Source organism: Barbus barbus (assembly GCF_936440315.1).
Source record: "Barbus barbus genome assembly, chromosome: 2".
NCBI lineage: Eukaryota > Metazoa > Chordata > Actinopteri > Cypriniformes > Cyprinidae > Barbus > Barbus barbus.
In genome coordinates this window covers 12,532,638-12,554,244 of record NC_136730.1, presented here as the reverse complement: position 1 = coordinate 12,554,244, position 21,607 = coordinate 12,532,638, and the positions used below count along the sequence as shown (strand labels likewise).

The 21,607-nt window shown below is 38.6% G+C and overlaps 1 protein-coding gene across 2 annotated transcripts in view; it reads left to right on the top strand.

The window, feature by feature from the left end:
• Window positions 1-21,607, top strand: part of LOC306880220 (aryl hydrocarbon receptor nuclear translocator 2) — a 106,701-nt gene that overhangs the window by 41,310 nt on the left and 43,784 nt on the right. For both annotated transcript variants that reach the window (XM_079433592.1, XM_079433593.1), the window contains exons 7-11: window positions 8,739-8,804; window positions 11,237-11,322; window positions 16,147-16,223; window positions 19,287-19,421; window positions 20,254-20,328. In XM_079433592.1, coding sequence (XP_079289718.1) covers window positions 8,739-8,804; window positions 11,237-11,322; window positions 16,147-16,223; window positions 19,287-19,421; window positions 20,254-20,328 — 439 coding nt within the window. The remainder of the gene's footprint in view (window positions 1-8,738; window positions 8,805-11,236; window positions 11,323-16,146; window positions 16,224-19,286; window positions 19,422-20,253; window positions 20,329-21,607) is intronic.

Here is a 21,607-nt window from a genome sequence, read left to right as displayed (position 1 = left end):
TCTTGCTCCGTGATCATAGCGCATGCATCGGGCATGGTTTGACCAGATTGGAGGTTCTTGAGGTTGACTGCAGTTGTCAGTTGGTGTGACAGAGGAGCCCATATGACGTCGTTCACAGTGTCAATGTAAGCATTGAGCCGGACCATGATATCCGCTCCAATATAGATGTCGTGCGGTAGATCTGGAATGACGAGGAAGTAGTGACTCAGCTGTCTGTTGTTCCATCGTATGTCCAGAGCGCAGATGATCTTGGAGGTGGCCATGGTTGTTTCCCAGGGACTGAGAGGGAAGCGGCTGTGCTTAGCGACATGTGGTAGGCTCTGATGTCTTTGCTTCACTGTGCTGAATAGCTTCAGGCTGATGGCTGAGTTCTCTGCCCACAGGGCTAGTGCCGCGTCGGACACTGATGTGCCTTGAACGTCTATTGCAGTCATGACTCGATGGGGGCCTGTGTTTGATTCAGGCTCTTGCAGTGAGCATAGGAGTGGGTCCTGGTCTTTGTTGCTTGTGCTTGATCCAGGTACAGGCTTTGCTACTGCATTATCAGTCGCTGGATTGAGGGTGGTGTCTGTGACTTGACACTGCGACTCGTTGGAGTCTAATGACTGGCAGGGCAGAGGCTCGCGGACTTGTGTCCACATCTTTAGGTGCTTGAAGTCTATCAGCGGTTCGAAGCGATTAAGCAGATCTTTCCCAATGAGAAGTGGATACGTCTTGAGTGGTGAGACGTATACCGGATGGACGAGATCCATTGATCCAACCGTTAGGTGGATTGGGGCCACATGTTTCAGTTGGAGGCCCGTGTGGGAATATGCTTGGAGGTCCAGCTCACATCTGTGGAGTCTGAGAGTTCTGTTAGTCCCCTTTGTTCTTTCTTGGACCTTTTCGAGGAGCTCGGTGGACATTAGAGTGATGTCAGCTCCCGTGTCAAGAAGGGCTTCGACTCTGATGTGTCGTTCAATGATGATGGAGAGGTAAAACTTTTTCGCTATACCTTTCTCAATGAGATCGCCTAGGAGTTGAGGGACTGGATTTTGGGAGGAAACGGTTAGGATATCAGGGCTGATGTGGTGTTCTTCGGAGGAGTGGCAGACGACCAAGACAGCACTTTCAGGAACTTGAGTGGTTTCATCAGCAGGTGTTTGCTGGACGCTGCTGTGATCTAGAGGTTTGAGTGTTGAGTTAATGTCTAACTCTGTTGCTGGGTTTTCAGATGGGGTTTTGTATCCATCTGAAGTTACTGTGATTGCAGTTCTCTGAGAGTGAGATGAAGGAGTGCTGTTCTCCATGGCTGGTTGGGCCAGCTGGTTGCTGCCTTCTCGTCCGGCCGCTAGTCAGGCTGAATCTGGTTTCTCTTTCTTTTCCCATCTCCGATCTTCCTCTTTCCGTTGGAAGAATTCTTTCATCATCATTTCCATCAGTTTTTGTGAGTCGAAACACGGTGGTGACTTTTGTTCTTGCGTGGATTCAGTTTGAGCTCGGTCAGCTTGGAATCGTTGTGAATTCTTTCGTCGATTCCGTGGGCTAGTCGCTCCAGGGTGACTTTGTCGTTTTCCCTTGGCGTTTCCGTTGGATTCCCATGAGTTTTTTTCTCTTGAGTTTCCAAACGAGCTTGGCTGGTTCCACGATCTTTCCCATTGACTCTCATGAGGCCTTGGCTGGTCCCATGTCTTTTCCCAATGCCGTCCAGGTGAGCGTTGACGTCCACGCGGTCCATCCCAGCGTTCATATCTCTGTTTAGATCTGGTACTGGCGTGGGAGTCTCGTTCTTTGTTGGACGAGGGTGCATTCCACTCTCTGGGTGGCGGCTTGGCACTGTCTTGGCGTTGGGCGCCCTCTAGAGCCAGGCCTTGACTGTTAGTGTTGAAGTCAAGAACTGCTGGGCTTTTGCCGCTCTTTTCCGAGGCCATTTTCTGTTTGCCGTAGGCTTTCTGCGCCAAGTCTCGCAACTGTTGAGCAGTCATTGTTCGTGGACATGCGAGAACGCCAAGATGGTGGCTTACGCCGGGGTGAAGGTTCCTTAGGAAGAGAGTTTTGAAGTTTAGTTCATCTTCCATGTCAGGTTCGTTACGAGTTCCAAAGTATGCTCGTCTGAGTCGGCTGTAGTAGGCTTGAGGAGGTTCGTGACGTCCTTGTCTTGTCTCCAGGGCAGCCACTAGGCCTTGATCGGACTCAGGGTCGGAGAACTCTTTAATGAGGGCTTCTCGGAGCAGTTGGTAATCAGTCTTTGTGTAAGCAGGCTGCCTGTCCAGGAAGCTGCGAACTTCAGAGCTGGATGTTGTTCGGAGCAAATAGAGTCTATCTTTGTCCGTAACGTTAGGTCGCATTTCCAGATGGAAATCGATGTCTTGGAGATACGCTTGGACATTTTGGCTGTTTGGCACACTTGGAGTGAATTTGCCAATATTCCTGGCGAGCTTGTCGAGGTCCTTTAGGTCCAAGCCGTGCGATGATCTGTGGCTGGCTGCCGCAGATTCTTTTGGCTGAGGTAGAGTGAGGTAAAGTTCTCTAGAGGCGGGTGGTGAAGGTTTCCGTTCCACGCCCTCCATCCTTTTCTCACGTGTCAGTCCAGGAACAGGTGACCCAGTCCTGCTTGGCAGGGGTGAGGTCGGTGCGTCTCGTGTCCTTGATGGCTCACGGCGCAGTTCATAAGCATGCTTGAGTTCCTCTTGGAAACTATCAGCTTCTTCTTTGACATAGTCTAGCTGATATGTTAGACGGCTAACCTCGTTTCTTGACTCATACAGGTGAGCTTCAAGGGCTTTGATTCTGCCGTTCTTGTCCCTGAAGTCGGCCTTTGCTTTCGCCAGCAGCTGTTCCGCGTACTGTAGCTTTTCGGACCGATCAGCGTAGTCTGCCTTGACTTGTTGCATTTCTTTGTTAGTAGCTGCTAGGGTTTCTTTTAGCCTTTTGATTTCCTCCTCAGCGCCTTGGTTCACCTCATCGGGTTTTTCCCGTCGTTCCTGAGCTTCCAGTTGTAGCTGCTCGATGCGCTGTTGTGCGCGTGTCAACTCCTGCTGGAGCTGTGCAGCGTTCTTGTCGCTCAACTTGAGGGTCGCGATGAGTGTGTGACTTAAGGAGCCGGTAATCTTGGCTAATTCTTTGTGACTGTAGCTTTGACTTGGGTCTTGTGCCATGAGACTTGTGATGTTTTCATCTAGCTGGTCTTGTGTCTGGTGTTTCAGTGTTTCAGCGGCTTTAGGCAGGAGGCTGTCGGTTGCAGCACTTAGCCATGTTTCCAGATCCTCCCAGTGACCGACATGTTCCGTTGCGCGAGACATGTTCTGACGGGTGAGGGAAGTTTTCCAACCGCAACTGACACAGACCTTGAAGAGAAAAACAAAACAAACCAAAACAAAAGAAACCAAACAAAACAAATCACAAACAAAGGAGTGTAGATATGCACTGTTGAGTGTGTACTAGTGTTGAGTGTGTACTAGTGTTGAGTGTGTACTAGTGTGGTTCTCTGTGACTGTGATCCTCTGGGGGGGGGGTGTGTGCTTCTAATTCGCTGCCTCTGTGGGAGAAATTGAACACACACACACACACACACACACACACACACACACACACACACAGGTAGAACAGCTAGAGAACAGATAAAGAAAATGAAGAATCCCGACAGAGCGAGGAACAGGGTGATAATCGAATGCTGCACCGTTTTCTGTAAAAGAAAGCCCTTCTCTCTTTTTTTTTTTTTTCAAGGGTGAAGGTTAAGCTAAGCCAAAATGAGGGAGAGGGACTAAAACAAAATATATCTTTCTGATATTAGATTTTCCCTTTTTTTTTTTTTTTTTTTTTTTGTAAGTCTGTGATTGCTAATATTTTTCTCCGGGGTGGAAGAAAATAATAACAGTCACAGCCCTGGTCCCGTAATGGCAAGATTGACACCGCAACGCCTGTTAGCGTGTTCCTCGTGTGTGTTGGAAATCTCGCTGACGCCTACCTTTTCGTTGACCTGCTTCAGCCTAGTGGGGTAGGATTTCACAAAGAGGAAGGTAAAAATGAAAACAATTTGAAATGCCGTTCTCAAGTTTCCAAATACCTGCTTGATAGCTTTATAGTTCTGTCTATGATTTCCCTCAGGCAAAATCCCAGCAACTAGTAGCAGTAGTCAAATCAGAAGATAGTGACAGAGAGAAAAGAGAAAAATGAGCTTTAGAATTTACTCCCAATATCAAGATTAATAACAAGTATGGCCACACGGTGGTGCTGTCGAGTCGATACACCTAAGGGTTTGGCTAATTAGAAGTCTAAGTTCTTATTTGATCTAAGCAAAAGTATATTTAAAATTAACTCTCGTGTTAATTAAGTAACTAAAGGATTGAGAATAAGGTAGACAGAACAAACTTAATTGCCATTTGAATTTAGAATTTCAAATTATAAATAGAGATTCCTAATTAAATTTTTCATGATGTCATCATTAACATTGATAGGATCGATTCAGATTAATTTTTAGAGGGATATATATTTGATTATAATATTAAAATATTATAATAGTCTTCCTAGTTGCAGTTAAGTATCAAGATCTTAATGAGGTTTGTCATTAAAATTACAAGCACAATTGCAACTGAAACCAATATGAAACAGGAACTGTAATTAATTAAATTAATTAGAATTTTCCAATTCGTAATTAATTATGAAAATAATTTACAACTTCCACATCCCTAAATCTGACAGGTTACTAATTCCTTGTGTCATCAGAACCTTCAGAACAAATTAATCTCAATTTATAAAAGGAAATTTTAAATTTTTCAGGGCCTGAAAATCAAACACATTGATAGTTAATAACTACGATCTTAATGTTATTGTTAAATTATCAGAGCACACATAATTATCTCAATCAGTCTATATGGAATCCGGAGCTGAAATTATTTTCAAATGAGTTTAATTTCAAATCTGGGATGAAATTAAATTATCAGTTTCAAATATTTCATAGCGATTCATCCACTGATTATCCCAAAATCATGAGCACACTTACAATTGAATTAATTATCCTTTTATCAAGGTGAATGAAGTTAAGGTCTGATATTAACTGTGTCTAACCTCAAAGGGAGGAACAATCCTAACCAAATGCCTCTATTCCTATAGAATTTACTGCTTTGGAATATAACTATTCCTATAGAATTAACAATAGTTTATCGACATCTGTATTTGTTAAAATCTTTTCAAAAGGGAGAAGAGATAGCATGAGTAATGCACAAAAGAGAGAGGAATGACGTGAACATTCAGAAGTGAACACGTGAAGTGAGTTAGGGTTCAGCAGTGAAAGAGTTAACCGTTTACACACACACACTGCATAGCACACTGCATTCAAACCCACAAAATGCTAGGTGCTAATCGCTAGCCTTCAATGCTACCAGCTCGGCTAAGCTTTAATGCTACCTACTAGCTTCAAATGCTATGCTATTTGTTTACAATAGCTTCAAAATGGCGCTCGCGGCTGCGCGTGCGCACTAGAACCTTTCCGGGCAAGTCTACTGACTACCTCCGGTTCAGGCCGTTACCACGACACCCCTAGTTTCAGGGTTCAGGTTTCAACAGCCAGACAGCACTGTTTTAGATTAGTTTCTTTCTAGCACTGCAATCTCAATTTATTTAGACCGAATCAAATTAACCCACAGATTAATTATCAATCTAATAGTTTGACCACGGCGGGCCGATTCTCTGTGTCACTTCACGTGACTTCACAGGAAAAACACAGTGGATTATTTTATCACACTATCAAAATCAGATCCAATAAAATACTCCCTCACAGACGCGATCTGGCCACTCCTTCTGAGTGCCACGCGCTGGCTTCACTTCTTTAGTGAATTTACAAGTGGCAGAAAATATTAAGTAGCTACGTTAATGTTTAATGCCAAGGGAGATTCATTAATCATAGGTTAATCGAATAGTGGGACACGCACTTCCTATCAACACTATGAACAAGGCCTTATGAGGGGAGAACAAGGAACACGCTTAGATTCTCTCCTTTCCTTTTCTGCGCTATGAGCGACTTACATGTCTCACGGACATCTTTTTAATCTTACTGCAGTTTTAAGCTATTCTTAAACAACAAAAATACACATTGCACTTTCATTCCACAAACACATTGCCACAAGTAAGTACAGAATAGTGAAACCAACTTTGACTCTCTGTGTCTCTATTTCTTTCCGGTTAAAAATAGAAAAACACAACTTTTTTAATATGTTATGAATTTTTCAAATCAAACTAATGCCAGCTGAAAATCCTCCACCATTAATACGTAGAAAATGAATCCTACATATATATATTTATTTTATTATTTAGCTTTTAGGGAATCACTCTTAAGAGTTGATCTTCATATGATTAATTGTTATCAATCATAATGTACAACTTATGCCTTGTTAACGACTTGTCCAGCAAGCATTAATAACAGCAAGTTATCTTTTACACGTTGTTTATTTCATTCGTGGCCAACGATTAAAATAAATCAAATAGTTAAATTGAGTTAGCTTAGTTAGCTCAAGAGCGTATAGGTAAACGCGACCTTTTTGGCAAATAGTTACGACATGTTAAATCACATAACACAGACAAAAGATTTCTTAATAAAGTCAAAGTTTTATTCACTACTCTAACACATTATTAACAGACAATTTAACATACACACAAATGGGAGCGAGTTGTTTGTATCTGAAGAGAGAGACTTAGGTTTTAATGCTAGCTTTTCAACCTGAGGAAACTCATAGACAAAGAAGTATTTTATCTTTACCCTCAGCGGAGAGATATCCCGGTTTCAGTCAATAAAGAGATTTGCCTTACTTGGTCTTTCAGTTGTTTTGATCGAACTCAGTTCAGGCTTTCTCCAGTTCAAAGAGACTCTTTCCTTTGGTGAATTCAGTTCTTTGCGGGCCGCGTTCGGATTGGCTGTTCGGTCGGTCGTGTGACTAGCGCACTCTTCAGTGGTTGGTTGTCTCGTTCTGACGTAATGATGTTTAGGATTAAAGTTCTTTGAAAGTTTAACTGAGTCTTTGTGTTAGTTGCTTTGCTTCGCCGTGATGTTATGGCCTGAAGCGCTTGCCGCGTGAGCAGAACGAGAGACTCGCTGGCGTGCGTGTCCTCCTGTTGTTTTCAAAACTCCAACTCCGCGAACTTCATGGGCGTGCATCCGTTTTAAGCGAGCTGATTTAGGTCCGCCCCTTTTGGCGCGTAGTCCAATCGAAAGAGTCTTTATGGGCAGAGCCCCGCCCTGCGTAGCTGCGTGTTGCATACATTATCTGCGCAAGTATTTTATCACATAAAAACTTATAACAGCAGACTTCCATTCATCTTGTAAATAGGCGTTAATGAAAAACAGATAAGATTTAATTCATACCACAATATTATTATTCATTAAATCAGCTTTCATCCGAGACCAAACACTAGCCGTTTAACAGGCACCAAAATACAAATATCCTTTATATTCGATTTCGTAGTTAAGGCATTGATTAAACGATCTTAAATTCTAAATACACATATTAATCAAGTGAAAATGAACAACTAGTACTCAGGAAGATTATAAATTCTGGAAACAGATTTACCATAGATTTAAAATAATGCAACAGCTTATAAATGTCACAAACAAAACATCCTTTAATATATAAGTTTATAAAGGTATGGTATATATATTGTTTCTTTTCTCGAGTATATTTTGTTTAACTTTGTTCTTTAAAACAAAATCCTTCAGGGTGTGGCTCTCTTTGTTTCACTAGCACATGGTCCAGTTGAATTCCTTTGTTTTGGGGGGCGCTGCAGAGAAACGGCGCGCATTCTCAGGAATGTACTGATAGTTGCTAGGTCGTAAATGTCTTTGGATTTACTGCATGAAGTCAAGGGAGTCTGGCGCCAATAAAGTTTAGGCAAAGAGAAAGGGGAGTTCTGTTTTCTTTCGAAATGACAAAACGTGAATTTCCTGTGCTGGAATGCGAGCTTTGATCCATCCTTGCATCAGGAATGTGTTGAACCTAGATGTGTGTGTGTGTATATTGATCAGGCATTACAACAGGGTCAGATATTTCAGGTCACTCGTATAGTTTTTACTGTCTTTACTAGCTGGATTCAAATGATAACAGCTATATATAGTCATAACATGGTAACATTAGGTATCATCACTGCTTGTGCTATGAATAATTATTATTTCATTATTAGTTGTAAAAATCGCTTTGAGTTTGTTTTTTTTATAGTATTTTATTTGTCTGTCAAAATGACTGACAACATTTTGAATGTTCAATTATTTGTTTGTGTTAGTTTTTGTTAAACTATTTTCTAGTTAATGCAGCCTTTGAGTACATATTATTTAATCCGAATCTTCTTTGCTGATTGTGCCACAAAAACATAATAAATGATTGTTTATTATCAACATAAAAATTCCATAACTTCAATTTGTGCCACTTCATGTGTGCCATAACTTGAAATAATTAAGTTGAGGTTTAAAGTTACATTTATGTATTTTTAGTTAACACAACCTCTGAGTACATATTTTAATTGAATCTTTGCTCTTTTAAACTTTTTTTATCATTGTTTTTGTACAGTTAATGCAGCCCTTGAATACATTTGATTTAATCTAAATCGTCTTTGTTCTTTTAGATTTAAATATATATATGTGTATATATAATCATAAATAACCTAATATAATTAATTTGAGGTATCCAAACTTTAGTGTTTAACAAAAATGTACATGTATTTGCATTCTTATCCATTTATGGTGATAATTGAATGGTTTTCAAATGTTTATTTAGGTGTGGCAGTGCTCCACTGGATCATATCTCACTGAATCGGTTGTCCAGCATGAGAAAGAGATACAGGTATGAATCTTTTTTCAGTTTTCAAATTTCAAATTTGCACCCAATTCTGCAGATATTCAACCCCAGTCTATTAACCAAACATCCTGTAATTCAAAACAGAACTTGTGCAGTTGGACTTAGCATTGCTAATTCATTTGTAATGTACACTTACAATCAAACCCATTAAAAATGACCATGTGAACATGTTTTGTCAGGTAACCTAAAAATCTAGTTGATGTGCTAACATCTAAATGAACTAGTTTGTTTTTGGTCAAAAGTATTTAATCGGACTATATAAACCTGAATACATCAGATTACATTAGGAATTACTTTGCATAAACAATTACTTTAAATAACAACTGCATGTTTCACATTTTAGTGTTTTTTTTTGTTTATAGTCTTGAAACAATGAAAGTATAGCAGCACACAGTTTATTAAATAAACTCTTATCTCTTATCATAGTCATCTTGCGGCGCTTTTCAGTGTCAATTAGGACTTTTGGCATTACATGATGAACAACTTCTAGGAATTTTGTTTCCTTAAGAAAATTCGTAGAATTTGTTCCTAAGAATGTATGTTCCTGATCATTCCTCCTGTAATTTGCCCTTTGACCCCTGATGTTTAACCCGATGCCCTCCTCTCTGCAGCAGGCATGTTGTTCGTCTGCATCAAACTTGCAGCGCTGTGTGTTTTGCGGGTTTTGACAGCTCTGGAATGCAGGAATCACCTCTTCCAGGAACATCTGTGAGAAAAGTACATGGCAGATGTCTAATTGATAAATGGCGCATGTGTGACAAGCATTTATGCAAAAATGAGCCTGTTGTACAGTTCACAAAACACACAGAGGTGAGAAGAGCCAATGTGGATGAGGGATATTGTTGGATACTAAATCTAAAACAAAATAATATTGGTTTTCATTTCCTTTCATCCAAAATAACTTTAAAGGCATTAAAATGAATGTGCTTAATCGTTACACACTAAAAAATGCTGGGTTAAATACAACCCAGTGCTGGGTAAATATTGGACAGAACACATGCTGGGTTGTTTTCAACCAACAGTTGGGTTAAATGTTTAACCCAACCTTCTGGGCAGTAACCCAACCGCTGGGTCTGAACAACCCACTCGCTGGGTTCATCCGTATTTTACCCAGTGCTGGGTTGTATTTAACCCAGCATTTTTTAGAGTGTATGTGTTTACCCTGGGAATCGAACCCATGACCTGATGTTGCTCACGCAGTTGAGCTCATAAACAAGAATTAAATAATGAATGCAAACTAAATGCCATGGCATAGCTTGCAGTTGAGCCTGCAAACTGAAATAAACAGAAATAAATTAACGCAAAGTAAATGGAAAATCGAAATCTAATCTTGACTGATTTGACAGGGGATGGGATTGCGCATGAAGAGCATTATTAGAAAGGCACACAAAGTGCTTTGTATTACTGGATGGGGTAAAAAACGTCTGATTCAGAGTCCAAGGATATTGTGCAAATTTGGTTTCCCCTTGCTTTGCTAATATCTCCTCTAAGTTCAGCAGACTAAATTTATTTCACTTGTGAAGATTTCTGGAAATGTTTTTTTGTTGTTCATGTTATTACTTAAAGTCTGTACATTGTTTTCAGTGTTAGAAATAGATACAGTTCAATGTGTCAGTGCTACAATCCATTACATGTCGACATATAAAATAGTCATGAGTTACAGTTTTGTTTGTTGTGTTATTTGCAGAGAAATTGTTGCTTTTATCTAAACCTAAATAGAAATGTTGAACAAAAACTAACTAAAATGTACTTAATCCAAGCTGAAATTTAATGTAATCTATTGTTTGTTTGTTTTTTCAGTAAAATTGTTTTGAAAGAAATTAACTTTTATTCAACAAGGGTACATTAATTTGATCAAAAGTGTCAGTAAAGACATTTATAATGTTACAAAAGAGCTCTGTTTCAAATAAAAGCTCTTAAACTTTGATCATTGAAGAATCTGAAAAAAAATCACAAATGTTAACTGAAGATGAGTAAATTGCATTTTAAAATATATTTAAATAGAAAAGAGTTATTTGAAATTGCAATAATATTTCACAATACTACTGTTTTTACTGTAATTTTGATCAAATAAATGCAGCCTTAGTGAGCAGAAGAAACATCTTTCAAAAACATGAATTAATCGTACCAGCCCCAAACTTTTGAACTGTAGTGATATTGAAATCAAGCTTTAGGAAAGTAGATCTGCAATCATCTTGATGTGTGCAGATGGAGTCGTGTTGTTGTTGTGCTGCTGTGTTTTGTTTTGATGTGAAATGCTAAAGGGAACATTTTTGCTGATGTTTGTGCCGGCTTTACAAATCAGATCCTGCAGCCCGTAATCCTCATATGACCCGAATGCCAACTTTAAAGTACCAAACACGAGTACCAGACATGTTTTGTTTGTTTCATTCTCTTTGTGTCTCTTTCATTCACAGGAATGGTCTTGGGCCGTCTAAGGAGGGGGAGGCGCAGTACTCGGTTGTGCACTGTACCGGCTACATCAAGGCCTGGCCGCCAGCGGGTACTTACACAAACACACTCAAACACAGTCAGTTCAAAGCCACCGAATCAGAGAGAAACAGACAAATATACAAACAAATACTCAGAAGTGACCCAGTGTTGGGGAGTGAGTAAATAAAAGTTGATTTGAGGCTAGTATAATATTTGGGGAAAAACCGTTGAAATGGTTTGTTCAGAAGGTACATGCAAATGAACTGTTTCCAATAAGTCATTTGCATCTGTGCTTGCATTTTTGTTTTTAAATGTAAATTAATCAATATCTGAACCAGGAGCAGCAGCATTATAGTTGTGTTTCGGTTAAAGGGGTCGTATGATGTTACTATAAAAGAACTTTATTTTGTGTATTTGGTGTAATACAATGTGTTTATGTGGTTTAAAGTTAAAAAAACACATTATTTTCCACATACTGTACATTATTGTTGCTCCTCTAAGTCACGCCTTTCTGAAACGCGTCGATTTTTACAAATCTCATCATTCTGAGAAGCAAGGCGTGCTCTGATTGGCCAGCTATCCAGTGCGTTGTGATTGGTGAGACGGAAATGTTACGCCCCTTACCGTATTGTGATGGCGTTTCATGGCGCGACCACACAAAAACAATAAAACCCATTACAAACGAGGCATTTGTTGCATCCAGTGGGGACATAATTACTTATTATAATGACTTATACTGTCTTTTTACGCGTCGCGTTGCATCGTGCCGCGTAAACAATACCATGTCTGCATTTGTGTTCGGAGAAACGACAAACAACAAGCACTACTCTACATAGCTCAAAACTCGTGTTCGAATCGTCAGTGGCAGAAACGTGAGTCAGAAGTGCCAGACTGTCCTTGCAAAGTTGGAATTGCCCCACTTTATAGAAACAGCCTTTGTGCAAGCCAGCATTCTTCCAAGTTCAGGAAATAGTTATCCATAAAATGTGCTGCACACACTCTAATATTTGGGTTGAACTGTTCTGGAACAGTGTTGTAAATGCAACTTAACCACTGATATCTAGTTGTGTCCTCTTTTGGAAGCTCAAACAAAGTAGTTTCACTTTCACAATGAAACAGCGTCTCCAGGACATGGTGCCGACGACAACAACAATACTACAGCGAGACTAATAGTTCCGCCTTTCATTGCGTATATATTTGAGCGGTGTTATGAAAATCTCCCCGCGTCGTGACGTAGTTGGAGAATGGAAAACTTGAAATCGCATCATATGACCCCTTTAACATAAACTTTGACTTGCAATCTGAAGCCTCACTTAACACAATCAACATGTTTAATCTCCTCAAACACAGACAAACAGACAGAAATGTAACAAAAAAGAAACCGTTTACAAAAAAAGATTCACTGAATCGTTTGCGTTTCTGCATTTTGATGTTAAATGTAAAAAACCGAAAGGAAATATGTGTAGAAACAAAATTCACTAAGGAATTGCTAGTAAAATTTAAAAACTATTACAAAGAAACACGGAATTAAACATGAAATTTTGAAGTAGAAAAACTGAAATAGTAATTTAATGTAAAATGTACTACAATGATCGTTGTTTTATTTGCAACTTCAAAAAGTCTTTTTTTACAGTGCACTTAACAATAAGGTGTTGTTACTTAACGTCAGTGTATTAACCAGCAATGAGCAACACATTTGTTACCGTATATAATCTTTGTAAATGTTAGTTATTACTTTAGTTTTAGTTCATGCTAATACGTCTATTAAATGTAATAATGTATAAGCAAGTGGAACTTGTTATTGTTGTTGACATGGTTCCAAAAAAGATTAATTGAATCATTTTAATCACTGCATGTGATTTTGATGCTAAATGTAGCTTAAAGAGAAAAGTTCACCCAAAAACTGTAAATTGTCATCTTTTATTTACACTTATGTTGTTCCAAAGACATTGCATTTTGGTTAAACTTTGAAACCCAAATTGAGACATTTTTTATGTCTGAGGATTTGGAAGTCGAGGTCACCCAAACTTACAAGATCTGAAAAAAATTAAAAAGGCACCATCAATATGAACCAAGTGCTTTAATCCAAGTCACTTGAACAGATACAATCATTTAATATGATGAACAGATTTAATGTATACACACATATACACTATGTAGTGAAGACATTTGGTGAACACTGAAGCTCATCCATGCATCCTGTGCTCGTTGATTCTGGACCTCAGGTTTCATTAAAATCATAATTTGTGTTTCAAAGACTAACCAGCATCGTATGGGTTTTGAGCATCATGACTGTGATTAAATATTGACAGTTTTAATGTGACAGGTTAAAATGACAGGTTTAACATAACCTTCAACTTGTACTCCGAAGCCTAATGGAACTAGTTGTTTGGAACATGTGTTTGAACTTCTTGAACTATCAGAACTCTGGAATTCGGTGTTAAATTCCGTTAGAATCCTTCAGTCCGCAGAACTGTCTGGAGTTTTGGATGACTCCCATATGACACCGGCACACTAGATTCCGATTAGGCTTGTGATTCCGATTAGCGCAACAGCATGTGTGCAGTTAGAAAGGAAGAAATAGACAGAGAATTGAGCAACCCTGAACTGAAAAACCTGAACTTTTAGCCTCATATCTTTGCTGGAGGTTGTCCAGGTATCCTCCGAGCGCATCTCCAACATATGTGTGCTTCGTAAAAATTAATTGCACATGCTGGACATCCTGTTTGTTGCATAATGGCACAAAGTAAGGATAAAAATAATCTGCAACACTTGATTGTCAGCCATTATGGTGTCATACTGGAATTCGGTGATCTAAACAAAGACATCTCGTATCGTTTTCATCACACTGAATGATAATCAGTGCATTAACGGTTCGGAAGCTATCTGGCCACACCAGATGGCCCTGATGTGCATTGTTGATCAGTTTCTTAGCATTTGCAAAACAAACACAAGACTTTATGTGCTCTTTATTACTTTGATATGTGACCAAATTAATTCTGCCTGCTTGTATAATGTCAGTTTGTGCAAATTAAAGGCAGTAAATTAATTCAAGCCATCGGTGCATCTGTCTGTAGTATGCAGCCTGTTTGCAGAGAAGTTTTTTCCCCTGAATGTGTCATTTATGCAGTGATATATATACCGTTCCTGTTTATTTGTAGCACAGAGTCATTAGTTTTGCGAACTGGTGTTCCCTGCACAGCCATGCGCCGCTGATGAATAGAGTTGTATTTTACTTGAGGTGACAGTTTGCAGTGTGAACGTGGGAACAGACCATGAAAAAATGACAATGAGACAATATATTGACCGTATGTCTCTCTATTCTGTATTTATATTATTCTGTACTGCATATATCTGCTGTATGCATGAAAACAAATATACAGAATGACAAGTGTTGAGTCTTATGAATTGATTCTTTAAATTAATTGGACAAAAAGACTCAAAAGTTACTGGTTTGAATCAGTTTAACCTTGAGAAGTAGGTCTGCAATAGAGTGAAAGTGTTGTGTATTTTTCTCATTCATTTTTCCCATAGAGTTTTATAAAAAATCTTTGTTGAATAGTAATAATCCAAACCAACCATTTACAATGTGAATAGCAACATTATAAACCTTGAATTGAAACAAAAAAGTATATGAAAACCAGACAAAAAGACAAAGGTACAAGACTGTATACAAGCTTTAATGAAGGTAGGGAAAAAACTACAATCCCATGAAGCATTGTGAATGACATTGATAGAAACAATGAAAAAATATATAATATATTAATTTAAAAATATTGATTATATATAGGGAATCAATATATTTTGTGTTAATGCAAAATAAGCAGTTTGAGGGAATAGGGAAAGTGTTCTTTTGGCGTGTTTTGCTTTTCATAGTTCTTTGTTTGGTGGAGATATCGCTGCAGAATCATGGGTAATGTAGTTTTTCACCAGGAATTCAGTTGTTAAACATGATTCTTTAAAAAAATAAGTTGACGTGGGCTGATGGCTTTAATAAAAGCATAAACCATAATTTAACAATGTCTGAGATCAGAGTAGGTCAAGGTTTTTCAAGGTTTATAAGTTATTGTTCAAAATGAATTCCTCTATGCAGAAAATGAATGGTATTTTTCACTTTCGGGACTGCTGCACTCTATTGGCTGAGCAAACCAATAGCCCCACCCCTCACTCACATGATTGGTTGAGCCAATTTGTTGTATTGTAAAACATTTTAGTATATAGTAAGTTGAAAATATCACAATCTAGTATGAAAAATGTGTAATAAAACATTTCTGTAGGAAACAGATGCAGCTTTTTATAGCAGTTTTTATAAATTGTGAGAGTATAGTTTATTTCTTTTATTCTGTCTTTCTCGTTTATTTTTCTCTTCTTCGAGTCATTCACAAAGATCATTGTATCCTGAAAAGCTTTTTAGCCACCGACCATAATGAGGTCAAGGCAAAGAAGGAAGTGTCAACGAGAAATCGTTAATGTGATTAAAAAGAGATTAAACACTTCATGTTCCTGCTTAAATAAACTCCAGGACAGGAATCGCTCCTCTTCCCTGATTTCCATCTGCCGTGACTTCATGTCCCGTTTACTCCACATAAACACGGCATGACAACTTCCAGGAACAATAACCGCTTTGCTACTGGTTTTAGACAACTAAAATAAATTGTTATGCATGAACAAACTCCTGATGAGTCAGGGAGACGTGGACAAAAATATTGAGCGGATGCTATTAGTGGGATCGAAAACATATTTTTGCACAAGATTCCCAAACAGGTTATTGTGTGCTGTTGCAACAGAGCGTCTCATTAGAAAATTATGTAGCAATAAACATGTTAGTCATCAGGATCTCCACATGTTTTCAGTCTGCTGTTCGGACAAATGACTCTTCTTGTGTCTTTTCCAGGTATGACCATTCCGGATGAAGACACGGAAGCTGGTCAAACCAGCAAATACTGTTTGGTTGCAATTGGAAGATTGCAGGTATGTCTGGATTTCTGATGTATATGGCAACAAAATTAGCAACTGCATGACAACATGCTTGCAACTCCCTGAAACACCATAGCAACTGTATAGTAACATTTGAGCAACCAAGCAGAACACCATAGCAATTATCAAGAAAACCCTAGCTACCGCATAGCAACTTTCTAACAACTAGAACATCCCAGTGACCTCATGGCTACATTCTAACAACTAGAACATCCTAAGGTGTGTCCCAAATTGTGTACTTAGGCAGTATTCCATGACGTTTTGTAGTATAAATAGTGTGAGTGGTGTGTTCACACTGAAAATTCCAAAAAGAAAAAGTGCACTTTAAATACCCAGATGATGCACTTAAATAACTGAAAAAACTAAGTGTGGAATGTTGAACACTTAATGCACTCAACTGTTACAACTTTAATTATGTAGTGAAGGGGGAGGGGCTACCAGACTCCAATTATTAATGACAAAATAACCTTATATAATTCATACACTACATGGCTCAGTACATAGTGTATAAGTGCATTGTGCATAGAGTATAGTGTGTCATTTGGGACAAAGTTCTAGTGACCTCATGGCTACATTCTAACAACTAGAACACCCTAGCAACCGCATGGCAACATTCTAACAACTAGAACATCCTAGCAATTGCATGGCAACATTCTAATAACTAGAACACCTTAGCAACTGCATGGCAACACTCTAACAACTAGAGCACCCTAGCAACCGCATGGCAACATTCTAACAACTAGAACACCCTAGTAATCTCACGGCTTCATTCTAAAAACTAGAACATCCTAGCAACCTCATGGTAACATTCTAACAACTAGAACACCCTAGCAACTGCATGGCAACATTCTAACAACTAGAACACCCTAGCAATCTCACGGCTTCATTCTAAAACTAGAACATCCTAGCAACTGCATGGAAACATTCTAGCAACAATCTTTTTTACTTAAAAAAAAAACACCCTAGGAACTGAATGGCAATATTCCAACAACTAGAGCACCCTAACAACAGCATGGCAACATTGTAACAACTAGAGCACCCTAACAACAGCATGGCAACATTCAAACAACAAAACACCCTAGTAAGCGCATAGAAATATTCTTTTCTATTCTTATTTAACAATTTTTTTTTTTATTTTTATTTTTTTTTACTTAAAAAACACCCTAGTAACTGCATGGCAGCATTCTAACAACTAGATCACCTTAGCAACCGCATGGCAACATTCTAACAACTACAACACCTTAGCAACCGCATAGCAACATTCTAACAACTACAACACCTTAGCAACCGCATAGCAACAATCTAACAACTACAATACCTTAGCAACCTAGCACCCGCATATCAACAGGCTAGTAACCATTTAGAACACCCTAACAACTGCATAGCAACATATTAGTAAGCTTCCACAATACCCTATTGGACATAACATGCTAAAACCACTGCATAGCAACCTCCTTGCAAGTACCCACATCTCCTGGAGTTGTTGTGCACATGCAGGCATACTCTGGACAGAAGATGTTAGGATCTGTTGAACCTGTCCTTTACCTTAACTTATTCATATTTCTTGTCACATAATATTTCTGGGAACTTAATTCATCTAACATTATAAAAAAGTACCTTGTCAGCTCTCAAATAACAAACTCACTTTTTACACTCAGGGTCACTGTAGAAAACTACTACAACTTCTGCAACTTTTGAATACTTAAGGCATCTTTACACAGCAAAGGCGGCACTGAAACCAAACCTGAAGCGGCATAAAACCACGAAAATGTGCATTTACACAGACCGTTTAATGCTGTTCTGAAGCGGCATAAATGCATTTACACAGGAATTAAAATTGTGGGAAACATATACCTTTTATAATAACTACAATTTTAAAAACAAATGCTATAAAATTAAATAACAAATATAAAAAAGAAGAAATAATATAAAACGAAATAAACACAAAATAAATAAAAACACAACATTTTAAAATGTAACGACATTAAATTTAAATTTCCTGCGCGTGCTACAGTGTATCTTGCGCTGGACGTTTGTCACAATGTTAGCTTCTGTGGTATTGACAGTTATTTTCTTTTTCTTAACAAAATTGTTCCAACTGGAAAAAACACTTAAAATAAATTATGAATTACTGCATCGGGAACATCGCCGCACGATTAAAAGAGGCCGAAATTAGTTTCAAAGAGCCAGAAAGTCACTCAGGCGTAGACACAACAAAATAAAATTATTGATACTAGCGTTAGCTAGATATTATCACACAGATCATAATAAGCGAATGATCTGGCAGTCATTCCACTCGTGTTGTTGTGGTCTTTTGTTTTTAGGTAAAAACTTTTCAGACTTTTGAGCTTAGACGTAACCTGCTTCTTATCTCTCTGCACACCGCAAAGTCGAAGTCTCTCAGCAATAGTACAGTACACATTGCTGTCTCTTACGGTTCCGTCAATTTGCCGGTTAATTTCTTCCTCTGCTCTTATTAAAATAAGCTCTTTTACTTCTTTGTCGGACCAGTTGTTTCCCCTATTGGTAGACATTATTATTATTATTATTATTATTAACGTTAGCTAAAAGATATGGAGCTAGCTTACGTGTTTTTGGCTCGAACTGACAGGCGTCCTTTGGGTTGTCATGACAACGACGCTGCTTTAGAGCGGCACTGTTTCGCGTTTCATTTACACTGAATCAAAACAGCATTGCGTCGCCTTTGATACTAGGGACTGAGGTGGGTCAGACCCGGCGTATTTTAGGTCTGCTTTTATGCGGCATTGCGTCTTTACACTGAATTCTGAGCAGACACAGATCCGCTTTAGAGCAGCCTTAAATCGGCTGTGTAAAGATGCCTTTATTGTTTCAAAATGTCTCTAGTTTATGTCTTTTTGATATATCTTGCATTTAAAAGTGATTTTTATTCAGTAAATACCTTCCCACATCTTAATGTGCATAGACAGCTATAACTAATTCTTCCACAATCCCATGCGGCACTACAAAACATGCATCTGTTTGTTTGAGCATCCTGACCATCTGTTTGTGTAAAAATCACTCTATCTCGTCTCTCAGGTGACCAGTTCTCCAGTTTCTATGGATATGAATGGACTCTCTGTGCCGACGGAGTTCCTTTCCCGCCACAACTCAGATGGCATTATCACTTTCGTGGACCCTCGTTGCATCAATGTGATTGGCTACCAGCCTCAGGTCAGTTTCACTGAATATGCACCTTAATATTAAAAGTGCCATGTAATTTTTTGACTGTACTAAAGCATAACATTTCAATAATATGTTTGCAGATATTTAGGAAACATGCCAAGTTCACAAACGTGTTTCTCCGAAAGACAATGCTACAACTAGTTATTCTACTTTGAAATGTTCATTCCATGTCAGAATGTCTGTTTTTGTTTTTGTCTGTGCGATTCCACCCACTGCCAATTTAACCAATAGTATTTCAACACCCCGGGTTGCCAGTTGTCAGAAAACACAGTGTATAGCAGCCACGGAAGCCAGCAAATGAACTGGGTCAGAAAATGCAACCTAAAAAGCCTCAGTATCAATTTAAAGATCTCTATGAAAAAAGGCATATTAAAATGCACATAAATCAACTCATCAGCTTACAATGTAAGGCTTGTTGACCTTCGGTTGTCAGTTGGTTTTGTTCCTGTTGTATGTCCACAATCTGGCAACCCGTTTGAGCCTCGACTCTTGAGGAGGAGGCCGAGAAACAATTCTCTTTCTACCTCCATCTGTCAGTATTACATACTGCAACTTTAATGCACAGTTGCAGTAGCTAAAGCAATGTATTGATATTTATGTCCTGTTTGTTTAGTTCAGATATGACTTCAATCATAGATTTGTGACAAGCCAGGCAGGCTGTTTTCTGAATACTAGAGAATGTTGAGGCATATTCTTGAAATAGTCAACATATTCCAGTTATTATTCATTATGACCCTGAAGCCATCTGTACTCTGTTTAACAAGTACAAAGAGTTTGTATGAGTCAAGGAATGACTGTTCCTTTTCTTGGGTTTGCACAGGATCTTCTTGGCAAAGACATTTTGGAGTTCTGCCACCCAGAGGACCAGAGCCACCTCCGAGAGAGCTTCCAACAGGTACAACAACAAAAGCAAACCCAACCGCCAGATTAATCAGCACCGTGATCCTGTAGGAAAGAAACATCATAAATGAGATCTCTCCATGTTCTCCTCAAGAAGAAATCAAGTGAAGCATTAGGTCTGGCAGGTCACATTAGTCAAGCTCGCATCAGCTGACTCTCAGCTGATCCTCATCTACCTATAGGAATATGACACCTATCTAAGCATCCATATATAAGGTCCTTCAGTATTATCAGCAGTTTTTGCATTGCTCAATAGCTAATTACCCTCCTCCATCCCCAACTCCTCCTCTGTCAGTCAGGATTCAGCCTTCTGATTCTCCTTTGAATCAGACTAATTCTAAAATGTGTACATAAATAACTAAACTTTAACGATATCTGCAATACTTTTGTTGGTTCTGTTCTGTTTACCCTGGGGGGTTATCGCTGCTCTCCCTGCTCTCATCCATGCTAGGCTGCATCAATGCGCAGGGAGTTCTTGCCCAGAACAGAACCATACCACCAATACAAACTGTATGCTAATTGTCAATCATCTTTGACGACAGTGGTCCTGACAGAAATGAGAGCTAATTGAGTCTACAAGGGCTGGATTCACGAAGCATTCTTAAGAATAATATTCTTCTATTATAAATTAAGAATCATCATATAATCAGAAGATCTTATAATATTTGAGGAAATATTTGAGAACTTGCACTTAGGAACATTTTTACGAACTTCTTACAATTTATCTTAAGAATTTTCCTGACATAGATTTTTTGTGAATCTGGACACATTTACATTAGACAAATCAAAAAAGACAGTCCAAATGAATTAGGGATGGTAAGATTCGGTGCATCGGCATAAAAGTTAACAATTTGATGCATTGATTTAAAATACTTTTATTATTTAGAAAGTGACCAATAATTTGGGACCAATATTTTATATGTAGATTGATTTCTCCTCTCTAATCTGTTTCTCACCACTGCTGCTATGTAAATACGATGTATCACAACACTACGGAGACCTAGGCGTATCCTGAGAGTCACATAGAATATAGATTACCATGCATTGAATCTCGTTGTGTTGAATCAAAACGAAATTGGATCGCGCTGCATCGTAATAGCAGTGAATCGTATCACATCACATCGGTAGCTGCTTCATATGTATCTGTAATGTATCATATTTTTAGGCTGTGTATCGAGTATCGCATTGGCCTCAGGTATGGAGATGCAATTCGCTAAAATAATTCCTGTCGAGCTAGTCTTGGCAAAAATAATGATACTCACTCATTGATATTT